At 33.9% G+C, this 16,711-nt stretch overlaps 2 protein-coding genes and 1 pseudogene across 2 annotated transcripts; all 3 read right to left on the reverse strand.

The window, feature by feature from the left end:
• Positions 1 to 1,201: 1,201 nt before the first annotated feature.
• LOC122588075 lies at positions 1,202 to 2,263 on the reverse strand (annotated as a pseudogene).
• A 278-nt stretch (positions 2,264 to 2,541) lies between these two features.
• On the reverse strand, positions 2,542 to 3,423 carry LOC122588076 (protein ALP1-like). Its single transcript, XM_043760218.1, has 2 exons — positions 3,259 to 3,423; positions 2,542 to 3,171 (listed from the first exon to the last, which is right to left on the reverse strand). Exons 1-2 carry the CDS (start codon positions 3,421 to 3,423, stop codon positions 2,542 to 2,544), a joined length of 795 nt encoding a protein of 264 aa, XP_043616153.1.
• A 1,024-nt stretch (positions 3,424 to 4,447) lies between these two features.
• On the reverse strand, positions 4,448 to 9,210 carry LOC122587179 (putative D-cysteine desulfhydrase 1, mitochondrial). The gene is made up of 10 exons (XM_043759273.1): positions 8,940 to 9,210; positions 8,761 to 8,826; positions 7,578 to 7,772; positions 7,082 to 7,192; positions 6,729 to 6,820; positions 6,264 to 6,350; positions 6,110 to 6,167; positions 5,917 to 6,030; positions 5,389 to 5,486; positions 4,448 to 4,880 (listed from the first exon to the last, which is right to left on the reverse strand). The coding sequence occupies exons 1-10, from the start codon at positions 9,162 to 9,164 to the stop codon at positions 4,676 to 4,678; spliced, it is 1,251 nt and encodes a 416-aa protein (XP_043615208.1). The 5' UTR covers positions 9,165 to 9,210; the 3' UTR covers positions 4,448 to 4,675.
• Positions 9,211 to 16,711: the final 7,501 nt, after the last annotated feature.

Below are 16,711 nucleotides of genomic sequence, written 5' to 3' on the forward strand. Positions count from 1 at the left end.
TCAACTCTAGAGCAACTCATGATCAATATCTGACTTTTATGACGGGTTTAGCAACTTTTTTTTACAACATATATCAATCAATATCAATCTTTAGAGCAAATGGTATACACTACCTTCAGTTTTGTTTCCGCAATAAAAACACATCATTTCCATATTTGATATTTCTTTTGTTTTTCACCCAAGGCAATACTTATCTTTTTAACCCTTACATAGTTACATGTTTGTCTCATCTGTATAGTACCATTACTAATTGACCAAAGAAAAAAGAATTTGGGAAAGATTGAAGTGGAGTGGAGGGGCGGAGGGGTTAGCTTTTGCGTAGTTAAGGGTCCCCGGGAAGTGTTCACCGTGGGGCCAATGACACCACCTCGCCTTGCGTTCCCGGCCGGGATACCCTAGCGTGTTAAAGCCACATACGTTAAAAGGGGGCTAGGATTTGTGTTTCAGGTTTGATTATCTGATAGTTGCAACTTACGGTCACGCTAAACAACTTGTAGTATTTAATAAGCATTTTGTGTGTTTAATCACCACCAACAATACAACCAAACCTGAAAGGCCATCAGAGACATGAACTTCATGAAACTCCATAGAGAAAAGAGGGTCCATCAAGTCATCAACAATGATTATTTATTATCTCAACTCCAATATGTTTGGTTGAACTGAATGGAATAACGATAGAATAGAATGAACACGGTAATGGAATGAACATAGTAATTGAATGAGTTATTACCATTCCATTGGTGCATTTGGTAGATATATTAGAATGAACCATTAATGTAAGTTGTTTGGTAAAATAAAGATAAAGGGATGAATGGAATGAAATATCTTCACAGTGACAAAAGTACCCTCATAATAATACGAATTGCCAGACATCAAAGTATTTTAAAAAGATGTTGTGACTTATGTACAATATGCAGAACTACATACATATTTTAATTTATTAATTATTGAGTACTTTTTAACATATAATAATATTATATAATTTGGTAGATGACTACATTAGTTAAAAATCCAGCAGCAAACCAAACATTATCACTTTGGTTACACAAACAATTAAAACAAGCAAATGGAAAATTACAAAATTCATCCAAAAACTTGATCTAGAGTTTGAACTAAAAAAAAGTCATTATAAAAAGACCAGAATGATGAATCGTAACCTGATACACTATTAGGAAACAAAAAATTTAAAATCAAAGCATCTTTAAGCATCTTCGTCGAATATGTCTAGTACCCATGTTAACTTGTCTTCATCTGCAATTGTGAAAAAGATTACCATCAAGTCTTCATCACGTGAAAGCATGCGCACTACCTTGTTACACTCACGAGTAGTCAAACCATCAACTTTTTTCATCTCTGAATGAAGTTTTTTACGTAGTTCCTCTCGATCTCTCTCGATTCCAAGAACCGAATTGAAAGTTTTTGTTGCTTCCTCAATTTTTGATCCTATTACATCTGCCGATTTATCCAAGCTGTTAACAAGAGAATCCAAACTATTGCTTCTTTTTCTCTTCCGATGGGTACTTGATTCTTCTCTTAATGGAGCATTTATAGGACTGTTGGCTACATGATCGACATGTATTTCTTCTAGCCCTTCCACGTTTCATTGTGTGTGATCAACATCTTCTTGTTGCACATTCATTTCAGATATGACGTCTGCAGCGGTTTGAGCATCTCTTCCATTTGCACGATCCTTTCCAAACACAAGACAAATCTCATAATAATGTTTAAACTTTTTACCCCTCCATTTTGCAGCATTCTTATGCACCTATAATAACATAGAAATTTATTAATGATATGGGTTGATTCAACTTTCTGTTAATTAACATGGGCATAAAAGGTTGATTATAACATTAAAATTCAACTATATGTTTCTTCAAAAAGTTAAATTAAGGTAAATCCATACCTGAGCATATTCTTGCCAAACCGATTGAGGAGCTTCAACCATGCTATTCTCAGAATCCCATCCAAAACCACTCGTGCCCTTCCATGATAGCATGTCATGCACCGCAGACCAATCACTCTTCAAAGTCTTTATTCGTGATTCTATGTGTGGTTTCGCTTTTATACCAGCACTTGGAAGTAAGGCAGCTAGACGTTGTTCCACTGCATTAAGAAATCCAGGCTTGAATCCATTGTCAGATTTAAATTGGGAACCCGAGTTGATGATGTCAATCATAGCTTCAACTAGTTTCTCATCTTCTAAGTCATTCCATTTCCTTTTGTTCTTCCCAGGACCCCTTTCATTATCAATTTGTGAATCCATACCTTGAAATATATATTACACAATGATGTAGTTCTACCTAAATATAGAATATAGAAAAGAGAAATTTTGTTATACCACACTGGACATGTAAGAAGTGCATAACAAACTTGCAGAAGCTAACAAAACATATACTGAAAGAAATCTAAAGCTGCATATACTAACTAAACTAATAACGATGAATGAAATTAAAGGTTAATATACTACTCGTAAATTATCTAATTGCGTCTATGTCTCCATGCATTAAACATGGAAGTAGCTAGCTGTGCTCTAAAGCTTGTTCATTCATTTGATGTCCCAATTGTTGTTATACGTTCGACCTCTGATCTAAGATCTTCATCATCTTCGTCGTTGTTTGTGTCCTCGAATTCTTCTAACTCTAACGGATCATAAGGTAATTCATTTCTTATAAAATTATGTAAAAGACAACATGCGAGAATAATATTATTTTGAGTTCTAATGGGATAAAATGATGGACTTCTAAGTATCGCCCATCTCTTTTTTAATACCCCAAAACATTGTTCTATCACATTCCTAGCTGACGAATGCTTCATGTTGAAATACTCTTCAGCCTTTTGAGGTCCACGCCCGCTACTCCAAGTATTCAGATGATATCTTTGACCTCTAAAAGGTGCTAAAAATCCCTCTCCATTAGTGTAACCGGCATCTACAAGATAATAATTGCCTTTCTTCACCTTTAAACCATTTTCTTGAATAATAGCACTACGAAGTATCCTACCGTCAGCAGCAGATCCTTCCCATCCTGCTAGTACATAAGTGAACTGCATATCTGGTGTACAAGGAGCAAGCGCGTTTGTTGTTATATCTCCTTTTCGATTTCGATATCTAGCCCTGTCTCCCTCACTTACATGTACATCTATATGAGTCCCATCTAATGCTCCTAAACATCCCTGTGATCACATTAAATATGTGGTAAGAGAGTTATGTACTACTATCTTGAATAATTAGACAAGTTTTAACTCTAGAAAATGTCATACCTTGAACCATTTCCATCTAGAATCGGTTGAAGTTTCTGGTATGGGCTCTGGCTTTCTAAAGAAAACATTTTCCAGTCTTATAACAACGTTGAGTACATTATTGAAATGTTTACTAACTGTTTCTCCTGATCGACGAAACTGAAACTTTGCCTCTCGATTTTTCATATCATGACCCAATATATACAAAAAAAAATGGCAACTTGTTCATCTACGTCGAGATACTTTGAAGCCTTCAAATTTCCCTCACTCTGAAGCACATGGCAAAGCTTAACAAATCCCGACTTATTAACTCTAAGTTGTTCATGGCATGTTGTGTCACTTTGATATGCTAATCGTTTCATGTATTCTTTTCTTTGGGGTAATAGCATTTTGTAGCTAGGTCTAACATGACACACATACACACGTATACTAATTATGGTCTTCACAAGTTGAAAATACCAACTAACTAAATTGAGTATCTCGATCCACAATAAACAACATGCAACTATTTTCTTTATCTTTTTTCGTGTATTCAATGTTAGCAAATAGCTTTATCTTTTTTTGTGTATTCAATGTTAGCCGAGGCATAACTGCAACAATATTGAAAATGATCTAAAATATAAAATAGGTGTAGTTGATGGATATCATATCATGGCACGTACACCAAAACAAAATTATACAATGAATGGGTCTTAATGTGTCATAATATGTTATACGTAAAGATTTTACAGCTATTTACATGAGTATATAACACAAAGTGATTAATGTGTTCAAATAAATTATAGCCATTCAAATGTATATAACATATATGTTGATCTACTTGATGGTTTGATATATAGAAAAGTAAATGCAGAATAAGTTTACCTGTGACTGCAACTGATTGAAAATGTAGAAGGAAGTACGATACGACGTGATGCATATGTGATAATTTATAGCCAATTAACCTCCTAAGTAGTTGAGATTAATTAGGGATAAAGGGGCATCATGGGTAGATTAATTTTGAAATTGGAATGAAATGGAAAAAAAATAGGTCAGGTGGCATGGAATTCCTTACGTAATGGACTATTCCATTGCAAAATGCTAAACAAACACATTTTTTTCATTCCAATTGAATACATGATTCCATTCCAGCTTCCATTCCGATTTACCAAACTCAACCCAAGTCTCCAAGCAAAAAACACACACAATCAAAACATAGACTTCTGTTATATGTACAAGTAATTATTTGATTATCAATATCCAATATGACATAATCACATTCAAAACACAACTCTAAACAACCCTCTTATTTCCATTCACTGAAAAAGGAAAAGTAAACTATGGGATGTTCACAATACCTTTTCATATCAAGAATTATACATGATTTTGTCTTCCATGGTTACTTCAAATTGCTACAGTCACAATAGTGTCTAGGGAGTAGGGATTGCTGGTAGAAAGTTTAGAACATTTTCCCAGTTCCATCTTTTCGTGGGATTGACTCGTCAAGATCCATTCTACGCCATTTCCCAACCAATGAGGCCATTTCTTCATTTTTATCAAATAAACCAAGGAGGCCTCCAGTGTGTATAAAGAGGATCTTTCTTCCTTCCCACTTAGTGGGATGTTGTGCCATGTCTTTCATCATTCCGTAAGCCGCCTTACCACTGCAATCTTAGTTAGGTTAGTTCATTTATATAACATTGGATGAAAATGATGCAACTGATCATATGATTCAGAAAGTGTAGGTATGTTAATAGTAAAATCTTTGGTTCAAATGAACTAAAAGAAGTGTGGAGATATAACGCCGCATTTGCCAATTGGCCTTAGGCGTGTCACGGCTAATTCTTGATGTATGTATAGTACTTTTTAAAGCTAAAACTGACAAAAACAGACAGACAACAAGGATCTTGGAGTAAAAATGGTAATATGATTCATGCTGAAATCTTTGTGACAAATCTGTAACTTGTTCACCTAGTAAGACTATGAAAGTAACTCATAACGAACGATAAGGTCTTACCCAGTGTTCCGGGGACCGCCAGGCACTAGTGTGTATAAAGATACTTTTATCACAAGATCTTTACTTTAAAAAAATCAATTAGGATTGTTCACTTATCCTAATCTGCATTTACAGGATCACAAAACAATGTATAAAGATATACAAATAGTACAAACCTGTAAACAGGGTCCAAAATCACACCGGTGGTTTCAGCAACCTCTTTTACAAATTGAAGCTCCTCAGCACTACTCATGGCATAGCCAAGCCCCTTGGCCTGACAAAACAATAATAGGGAGCACCACAGTATTAGAAAGTGTTGTATTTATATGAAGAGAAAACTGAAATCTTTAAAAGTATGGGAAAAGTTCTTTAAGGTGATCCAAAGTTGAATAGTCATTAATATTAAACAGTCAACAACGTGTCTTTTAAACCACATCGTTAACATGAAGCCAAACTCAAGTTTACAGAAGCAAACTGACTTCATTCATGAAAAAACACTGGTCACCAAACATCATTTCCATTCATTTCATGCAATCGAATACATTTTGGGTGTCTTACGTTCCATTTCCTTCGTAGTTATTAGTTTAACCCATTTGATCCATCAGAGATAAAACCTAACCCTAATCAACCCATTTATAAGAAAACTGACATTAGAGGATTGCTAGTTATAATAAGAATGAACCAGTAGTAATTTTTGAACTTACATTTTCAATTTTTACTATGTCACGTGACTTGACTCCACCTTGAAGTCCATCAAGTAGATCTTGGACATAATCGTAGAAGTAATCAGGGTCGTCACATACACAGAATGCAGTAACCTGTGAATAGTATGTCAAATTATTAGTTTCCGTTCCTTAGAAAACTAAAACAGATCACAATAACAGATGTGAGATGTACTTTTGCTTTAAGCTTGCTTAGCCATGTGGCAATCGACAAACCAGCAACTGTACCACCACTAAAGATCAAGGACGTTAGAGCGATGATTAAAAGATCAAACCATGCTTCAAAAAATAAATCACAATGGAAGTTAAAAAATGTAGAAGAGTAAAACCTGCCACATGCTGAAATAATATCATCAAAACTTGTTTTGGTCTTCTGGGTTTGGTGTTCAATCTCCCTAATTGCTTCAATATATCCCCTACAAAAACGAGAATGTTTTTACCTTAAGTAACTACCATGAAACTGATGATTTAACGATTCTCAAACAATCTGATTTGCTATAGCACTGTCATAAAGGGGGTGCTTGGATTTGCATGTTGGGACTAATTATTCGATTATTGCCAATAGTTTTCAGAATACAGATAACTATGGTCTACTTCCAAATAAAACTACCTATCGACGAGTAGTATTTACCCATCTATTTACATAACTTGAAATATGCTTTAATCTCAATTCACATCTCATCCAAAACTTGTCCGCACTCATTATCTTATATGTTATGATTAATGAGTATCTAATCACTAACGTCAAATAACATCCAAACAGTATTATGCACATGCTAAAAATCCAATCTTACCAGGTCCCCAAGGAATTTGATCCACCCACAGGAATCACATAAGGTTTTCTTCCTTCTTTTATCAACTTCTCTTTCAACAAATTAGTAAGTGTCTGATAGTAAAGCAAGTAAGAACACATTTAGATTACTCCATACTTGTGGACAAATATTTGTGCAAGCAATAAAAATTTGAAATGTTGTTGTAATATAGTTTGTAAACCTACTTGACACATTTTATGTATTAACTAGAAATATATTAAAGTGTTTACAAGTCAGGCACTCAGGCCACTCTGCCTTTTTTTGATCCGAACGATAAGCCGAATGTACCCTCGTTTTGCCCAACAGAAAATTATATAAACCAATTTTGAGCATACCAAACTTCCAATTCTTGAATATTCTTCTTTTGAAACAAGATCAATATGTGCCCCAACCAATCTCTCCACCAAGAGGTTCCCTGTCAATCCAGGGTCTTTATCCACAAGTACCTGCATAGTAAGATACATTATAAGTAATCATGGCCATTTAATCCAAAAAAACAATAAAATGCATAGCCCAAAAGAAAAACTTAAAGGCTGCACTATCTACACCTTTATTAATAAAAATGGGTCGATTTGAAATGGGTTGAAAGTTGCCAATGATATAAACTGTTGTTGTCATAAAATTGTTTATGGTTTTATGCAATCATGGTTAACTCAATTTTCTAGAAAATGAATGGAGAATGTTTTGGGTTTAACCCACCAGATCCGTCCCCTTTCGATCCATACTTCAATGACCCACTTCAAACCAGACCCATTTTGACCCATTACCCAACCCGCCCAACCCCCGTATTGCCACCTTTAAAAAATGGGCAGAAGGTTTACATATGACAACCTTTGAGGTTCGTAATATTAGAAAACAATCCAGGTTCAAATACTTCGCAGCAACAGCTGTTGCACGACAATGATTGCTTTGGATGCCACCAATAGTTACTATACAGTCTGCTCCTTGTGCAACTGCATCCGCTAACAAGAATTCAAGCTTGCGAACCTTGTTTCCACTCAATTGCATACCTGAAAGATCATCACGCTTACGTAATGAAAAGGTTTTTGTCAGTTTAGATAAAGACACTGGGTTTAAGCATGCAAGTAGGGAAAACTCTAACAGGCTATATTGATTACGAAAGATTCAAAGATGCAACTTTTAAACTGAAGATTTGATGTCACTTACGTTTTTATTGTAAAATATCAATAACAATAAATACATAAAAACTTAAATGTAGACACTATTACAAATTAACACATCTAGAAAGAATTTGATATAAACTATTGCAAATTTGATGTGAATATCAGTTCGATCAAACCTTTAGCTGCAACTTCAATGTAATAGCATTTCCATTAAAAGTTGCTAGAAACTATTTAATCTGAGCATTGACATCTCAGCTATCCATGTGATCTTCATTCTAACCATTCAGGATAGGACATGTGTGTTTATGACATGTATATATTTCAGCTACATATAGTTGAGTTAGCTATGATAGTTATGGTCTTGTATATAAATGGAAGACGTAGCTCTGTATTACATCCACTCAAGCAATGCACCATTGAGCACGAATTGTTTCACTCGCTAGTCTACGTTTTCATCTCTAAACTATGTCTTTTGTTTCATCTCTTATTATGTACAATTTCTTGCACCTGAGCTTATTTTAAAGTGGAACAGCCCATGAATAACTAGAATCCTTACTAGTGGGCTACTAATTATTTTCAACTCTACGAGCGGATTACTAGGATGGCCCTTTCGTTAACCTAGTCAACTAATGACCCACAACTTGTTAAGTGTTTACCAGAGAAAAAACCAAGATTCACGCTTTCAACTCCAATCTACGCCCAAGGAACCAATTTCTAGCATAAATTGTAATCAAATTGAAACATGGTCAAAATAATTGCATAAAAAAACTAAAACTTGGTTGCATTATTTGCCCATATTTAGCATAAACACCTTTTTCTAACATATGCTAATACAAATCAAACCCACAAACAATGATCCAAAATATGAATATGAGCTAAGTAGTATTTACCTTTAGCCAAACTTGAGTATCTTTAGGCAGATTAGGAAGATTCCATTTATGAATAGGAGTTGGAAACTGTAATTTAAACAAACCCCATTAATAAAAATCCAAACTTTAACATAAATCAATCAGTTAAACTTTGTGGGTACAAAAAAAAACAATAATAAATAGAAAAAATAAAAACTTACATGTCCAAGAGAGAATGTATGAGAAGGAATTGGGTTAAGTTTAGATGCCCATGGTGGTGGGCTATATGATTTATGTGTCAAAAACTCAGAAACTGATTCTTGTTGATAAGCCATGGATTTAAATTGAGATTGATTTTTGGCGATGGGTAATAGAAGTGGTGAGAGTGAGAGTGAGAGTGTGGGACTTGGGTTTAATCGACAAATACTCCAATTGCTATTCAACATTATTGATATTGAGGATTTTGACCATTGTATATCTGTGTGTGTATGGATTATGGTGTTGGATTTGTGATGGATCTGTAAGTATAGTGGCTAATTTGTTAAGTGTCAGACTTTAGTGGTCAAAATGTTCAAACATAAGGTGTAAGAGGGTCTCAAATCTCAATAACCTCATAATTATTTTAGGGTACACCGAACCAGAAAATCCAAAATTAAAAATAAAAACCGACAAAATTAAAACAAAAAATTGAAAACTGAGCGAAACTCATTGGTTTGGATTTCGTTTTAAAAAAACAGGAATATCTTAACAAAACCGGCGGCGGTGACGACCTAGTATTTTTTTAGCGGTCGGTGGTGTGGAACGTGACCAATAAACCAAAAAGAAGTAAATTACGTTAGAAGAAAACGAGAAGCAGAGGTGGCCAGATCTTAATGACGGTTGTTGGATCTCCTCTATCCTCTATCAAAAAATGGGAGTTTCGAAACTTTAGACCCTATTTTGAGGCAATTTCCCTCACAGTGGTTTATTACATTCCGGCGAGCCAGCACACCACTACATTCCGATGGTTTATTACATGAGTTGTTGCAATCAATCCGGTCATCGAATCGGGCCACCACCATAAATGAATTTGCAAGGAAAATGAGAAGAAGAATGAAAAAAATATATAGATCTATGTCATTACTCTTCTTATATCATGAATTTGGGTTTTTAAATGTCAAATGTGTATATAAGGCATATGTGTAAATTTTGTCAATTTATAAACTTCATATTTGTATTTGTATTCTGTTTAGGTATTTGTTATAAATAATAATTAAGCAAGTGGAATGAGATAACGATTTTGTGATTTATTGAGATTTAGATTTTTAGTTTAATTTTTTTTAGGTAAATTAAAAACTATTATCTAATGGAATAAATTTTGTGATATTGTGTTTGTAGGTAAATAACAAAGAACAAGAACGAACACCCAGATTGAGTGTTAGGAAAAAGAATATATATATATATATATATATATATAGAGAGAGAGAGAGTGCAGTTATTATGAGAACCATCAAAAGGTCGAGAACTCATTTAGACCATTGGATCTTGTGAATCAATGGATAATATTATTCAATGGCATTTGTGTAAATAAGGGTGACCACTTGAACGAATAAATCACACGGAAGGGTAAACTTGGAATGGAAAAAACATTGAAATTTAATAAGAAAACCCCAAAAAAAGAAAATCAATTGTACCCACTGAACAAAAGTCGTGCCTGAAATCTCTCCTTCCTAAATCCTTTTTTATGAAGATTCAATACGGTCAAAAAATCAACAAAACAAATTAGCGATTGAATCTGATAATCCGTGGTGCATGTGTGTTCGACTAATAATCCGTGATCAATCGATCGTATAAAAATTAGGTTTTACAACCCGTAAGATGAGGGGAAAAAAAGGTAATTTTTAACCCTAACTTTTTTTGCTTTTCCTTTTTATTCATGGTTTATATGTGTTCCATTAATTTTGGGTTCTTCCTGTGTTGTTGTTTCGTTTTGTTGTAGTAACAGTTAGAAGGAGTGACAGAATAAGGATGGAGAAATCGTTTAGCAAGTACACCAATAAAAAGGAAACGACTTTTGATTTAACCGGTGATTCCGATGAAGGTACAACCCGTAATTATATCTATAGATTTTGATGGTTTATGTCGATTAGGTCATTTGCTACCGTAAGTGACAACAAATGTTCCATAGTATGTGTTTGTTGGTAGTGACACAAGACCTTTTTTTTTTTTTATCAATTTGGGTCAAATGTTTGTATATAGATATAGCATATGTGTCCGACCAAACAATTTAATGAAAAGTGACAACATAGGTTGATAAGATGTGTTTGATTGGAGACTATGTTGTCATATTCCCTGTATGTTTCTTGTTTATTTGTATGTAAGCATAATAGGGCACATGTGGTTTCAATGGCTATGGCACCAAAAGGGTAACCTAGAATCAAGAAAATCTTGGGTAAACATGTGTGAGGAACTTATTAATTGACCCCTGTTGCCGCGAATGAATGTTTCTATGGCAGGAACAAGGAGATGGAGTCACAAGATAAGAATGTTGAAATCGTGTAGCAAGTTTGAAAGAAACAGCGGTTGATTTAACCGAACCTCCCAGTATATCCGATGAAGGTAAATCTGAATCACTATGAGTTATTAGACACATGCGTAAAGTGTAAACATACTATGTGTGGGTTGGTATATACATGTTCTTTCTTTGTCACCCAATTCGTAAATTTTGTATGTGATAATACAATATGGACACATGTGTGGTTCGATGTACACATTTGTGTACATCAGTCGGTTCACCTGTTTTTGTACACATTTATGTATGTCAGTCGGTTCACGATAGGCACATGTGTTTGGATGTTATATTTGTGTACGCCGGTCGGTTCACCTGTGTTTGTACACAATTGTGTACACCAGTCGGGTAGTCGTTTCACCGTGGTCACATTTGTGTACACCAGCCCGTTTCGATGTACATTTTGTGTACACCGGTCGGTCCATGGTGGGCACATGAGTTTGATGTTTTATATGTGATATGGTACATGTGTGATCTGTGTACAAATGTGTTATATGTTTATACCTGGAAGGTTGAGATATGATCATGTGTGTTTTGTTTTAGGCTAACTATTTATTGTTCACATTTTAACCCTTGACTCAATGAATCATATGTTTGATTATATGTCAGCCCTTGGGATATTTAAGAGATTTGTGTGCATACTATGCTTGAAGAGGCTATCTCATACCGTCCTGTAACTAGTTTCATATCATCCACATGGAGAGTGAAAGATTTTGGGATTGTCATGTGTTGGGTGGAATCCAAAATACTGGATTCTTCATATGCCGACAAGGATAAAAATAAATACCAGACCAATGAAGGGTAAACTCAGATTTGTGCTTCAGTTTCTTGCTATCACAAGAATCCCATTAACAAAATGTTTTTTTTTATGCATGTGTTTTTTGGATATTTGCCTTTGAGAGTGCATCATTTATGTTTTACTGCTCTAAGTGCAATGGCAGAACTTGAACACTTGTTATGGAGGGGCGGAACTCAATGACACATAAAATTTAGTTTTGTTAGAGAGGCTAATATGTATCATGAAAATTATTTTTGAAGAATATATAAGTAAATTAGTATTAAAGATAAATACTTTTGGAGGGGCTGGAACCCCCTTTGGCCCCTTAAAAGTTCCATCCTTGTCTAAGTGTACTCTTCTATTATCACCTTTGTGATCGACATTTGTAATTTTTCTCCCACAAATTTTGTGAACATGTATTGTTATCTAGTGATTATGTTTGTGCTGAACTCAAACAAATGCCCTTCTTTTCTTCTATTAATATCTAACAGCATATGATTATTCAATTTATGATGCCCAGGTGTGATCGTGTCATCTAGTGATTATGTTTGTGCTGAACTACTTGGGTTGTGACTAAGTTATTAAGGGGGGTCAACATGGATGGGTTGTAATTTGGGTAAGTTGTCAACAAGTAAACTTCATATGCGTCGGGGTAGCTTTTAGATAAACTTTTAACCCGTTTCATCACTTCCGTCTTATCCATATGATATAAATTGACCAAATTTGGACAATCTTGGAATGCAGTGATGGTTTTGCACACTTGTTTAAACTAAACCTTGTTTGTAGCATCATTGTTCTGTTTTCATGTATCCAATGAAACAAGTGTTTATTACTAATAAAAAAAACAGAAACCTTGAACACAAGACCATACTTAAGAGAAATTACATGATTGTTTATAAATTCATTTCATATCATGTAATGCCATCGGAAGTTGTGTGTGGCTAGTTTTGGTTTTTAATTTATAAATTAACTTTGACACCACCAAATGTAATTGAAAGATTGAGTTTTAATAAAGATAAATATGAACATTTTAATCAGACCAAAATGCTTCATCCCTCCGTTGATGTATGGATTCCTTGAATTTTGTTTTGACTTATAATAAACACAAAATGTAGTAATAAAATACTATGACCCCATGTTAATGGCTTCAATCTAATCTCAACGCATGAACTCTTGATCCTCTTTCTGTTTCCAGGCTCCTTTAGTCAAAACTTGCCCCTTTTATTCGCCGGGGCTCCTAAACACATCTCGCATTGACACGAGTGTCATTTCTTTCTCTCTGCATCTGTGTGTACACTTTCCGATACTTGGAAAGCTTCATCTGAACAAATAAATTTATGATACAACAAGTAGATAAATTCATAAACATTAGAACCCACCATTATTGACGCAAAGAAGAATTATTATACTGTGATGGGAGGTCACATTAATTGTCTTCCAGAGTATGTTTGAAATGGTGTACACATCTTCAAACCATGATAACTTCATCATTTTGAATGTAGTTTGAGAATTTTCTTAGGTGGAATAATTATAGTGTTATAAAAAGTTGTAGTTAAGATTTTCGACTTAGGATCACTAACCATATGAAACCAATTTGTTGTTTCCGTTTGCCTTTGTGTATATCACCATGATACTCGAAAGTACTGGACATCGAATTTTCAAACCATTATTAGTAATTAGTGAATTGATCGATTATGTATAAAAAGTTTTGTTTGCCATGGAAACGTTGCAACAAAAAAGAGGATTTTGTTTTGTAACCCCTATATTAATTGAAAGACCTATTCTTTAGGAATTTTAATTTTTCTTGAAAATAATTAGCTAAATTTTATTTATTAAATTACGCTAATACCCCTAGCCATATCAATTAAATATTAGTTCTCACAGTTCTCGACATTTTTTGAGTTCTCATTTTATCTTTTGACTATATATATATATATAGAGTGAGATATTTTGAGACCACCTCTTATTTTAGGACCAACTAGGACCATTGATTTTTGTACACCATCATGATCTACTATGATATACAAGACTTTTTTGTAAAAACACTAAGATTTTCCGGCGACGGGCCCACCAGAAAATCATGTGTAAGTTAAGTTACACATGTGTAAGTACTTACAAATGTGTAACTGTACTTACAAATGTGTAACTTACACATGTGTAAGTTAACTTACACATGATTTTTCTGTGGGTCCGTCGTTGGAAAGTCTTAGTGTTTTTACAAAAAAGTTTTGTATATCGTAGTAGATCAAGATGGTGGTGTGTAACTTACGAAAATCAATGGTCCTTTTTTGGACTTTTTTTAGTTGGTCTCAAATTATTTTTTCCATATATATATATATATATATCAAAGATAAGGAAAATGATTAATTAACCTAACTCATATACCTAAAAAATCAACCTAAAACTTTAAGAATTTGACATGTGGATTTCACTAATTTTCTTTCCTAATCTTGCCCTATTATTTTTCCATATGTCAAAAGGACACAAATACCCTCACGTGGAAAGCATGTGATGGAGTTAATCGATGGGAGAAGACGTCCCTTTTTATATAAATGTGTTCCTTATCCTTCCTAAAAAGACTATCAGTGTCATTTCATATAGTTAAGGACGAAAGTTGATAATTAGTGTAACCACAGGGACGATTTCAGTCGTTAACTCATGATTAAATTACATCATAAGTAATTGAGAAAAACCAAAAATGCTTCTAGAAGCAGCCTACTTCTAAAATTTTTTTCACACAATCTCCTCCTGAAAAATTACATGTGTAAATATAATGTTTCCCTCCCCATGAAAATGATGGAAGCAGACTGTTTGTAGTAGCGTACTTGTTAACCCCTAAGTAATTTATTATTTAATATATCTACAAATTTATTTACATCAATTATATTTACATTAATTACTTATATTAGTTGACGTGGTCACCACCATCACCACTTCACTAGTTGCCGTTACTATTGCCACTAACCCACCAGTCGCATTTATAATAGGACAATAGCTTTTTTTTAATAGTTTTCTTTATTTAGTTAGAACTAGTTATGTAACCCGGGCGTTGCCCCGGGAGACATAACATTGTTTTAAAAAACCTTATATAGGCAGGAGATACATTTGTTTGTTCCATTACATGATCAGTTGTATGAATAGTTAAAAGGGGAAAACAATTGTTAATCATCTACCAATTATATATTGATTAATTAAAAAAAATGTGACAAAACAGGAGAAAGGAATGCAAAACGCACTAAAACTATAATATTATATATGAACTTTAAAAAGGAAATGGAAAGTACTTTATAAAAAATCATTGTAGAAAATTAAAGACAATGAACATGGATACCATATTAAATTTGTACATCAAATTGTAAAAAATTAGAAACAACTAAAAGAACGCCAATTTTAGTCAAAAGTATAAGGCAAAAATAAAAACGTAAAACAAAGAAATAAACTCACGTTTTTTGTTGTTAAATTAACCGACTGATAGACTAAATTGACACAAATACTACGTATTCCACGCCCGTTATAAAATGGACCTAATTTGCAGGTTTTGTAGTTCATGTTAGACATCAAAAAACCATTTAACGATTATTAACACCCATTTGAGGAAGAAAACATAACTCCATGTCAACGAAAAGGACTTCATTTGCAGTCGTTATTGTTATTCCCGTTAAAACACCTAAACTAAAGTTAACAGCTGTGAATATTTATTAAAGTTTTATACTACCTTTTAACGAAGGGGACTATTATTGCAAGAGATTTAACAGGAAGGACTAATATTGCCTAAAAGGAAATCTTAGTGAAAACCCATTAACTAAATAAAAGGATTCTGGGCCCACTAAAATGGTAAAATAAAAAACTTTAGGAGAGAGCATAGTTAAAAGAAACTTAAGAGAGATGTGGGCCCCACCAAATTAATAAAAAAAAAAGATTGTGAGGTGGCACACAAACTCACGCACGCTCTTTAATATATATACTAGAAGAGTGTCCGCGCGTTGCAGCGGTGTCTTTAAAAATTGCGATGCTTAAGCGTGATGATTCCAGACCTTGTTTCCAGACCTTTCAGTAGATAAATACCGATGTAATGGAATTGTTTGTTCTTTGGCTATGTTGATAGTCATTGCAAAGCTAAGTCGAAGCATTAACTTCACCCATACAAACAATAGATTTTAATAACAATGTGAATTAAAGGTGAACTAAAAGCAAGTGGAGCAGCAACATGGTCCTTCAATCCACATCTCTTTGCAATTTGGTTACTAATTTTATTGCATTAAAACACTACCTATGCTACAAGCAAATGTGACAATAGGACTTAACCGTAAAAAATGTAAAAATGTAGAATTCCTAAATTACTTTGAACAACTTACATTGAAGAAAACCTGTCTAAGGAGTAGCTCAGCCAAAACACAACCTGCCGACCACATGTCAATAGCATTGATGTAACTGAGGAACGGGCCACATGGTTTGAAAGTTCGTTGTATAAAACATTAACCAATTCGTTGGCATACATGTCTTCCAAGCTAACTGAAAACAAAAACAAAAAAAATCAGTTATCACATCATTTTCATTTATAATAAACCATAAACGAATTTGTGATTAAGTAATTAACTGAGTATCATTAATAAAAATTCACACCTGTCCTAAAAATTGTAGAAGAAAGCATGGGCCATGTACATTTT

The sequence above is a fragment of the Erigeron canadensis genome, chromosome 2 (genome assembly GCF_010389155.1).
Source record: "Erigeron canadensis isolate Cc75 chromosome 2, C_canadensis_v1, whole genome shotgun sequence".
In the NCBI taxonomy this organism is placed as follows: Eukaryota; Viridiplantae; Streptophyta; class Magnoliopsida; order Asterales; family Asteraceae; genus Erigeron; species Erigeron canadensis.

Bases quoted from the DNA above. Each gene is read 5' to 3' on its own strand.
- LOC122587179 (XM_043759273.1), bottom strand. From the start codon at position 9,164: ATGTTGAATAGCAATTGGAGTATTTGTCGATTAAACCCAAGTCCCACA. The intron at 7,773-8,760 runs GTAAATACTACT...TCATTACGTAAG, and splicing joins ATACTCAAGTTTGGCTAAAG to CGTGATGATCTTTCAGGTAT. The intron at 4,881-5,388 runs GTTTGTACTATT...CTAAGATTGCAG, and splicing joins ATTTTGGACCCTGTTTACAG to TGGTAAGGCGGCTTACGGAA.
- LOC122588076 (XM_043760218.1), bottom strand. From the start codon at position 3,423: ATGAAAAATCGAGAGGCAAAGTTTCAGTTTCGTCGATCAGGAGAAACA. The intron at 3,172-3,258 runs GTATGACATTTT...ATGTGATCACAG, and splicing joins CTAGATGGAAATGGTTCAAG to GGATGTTTAGGAGCATTAGA.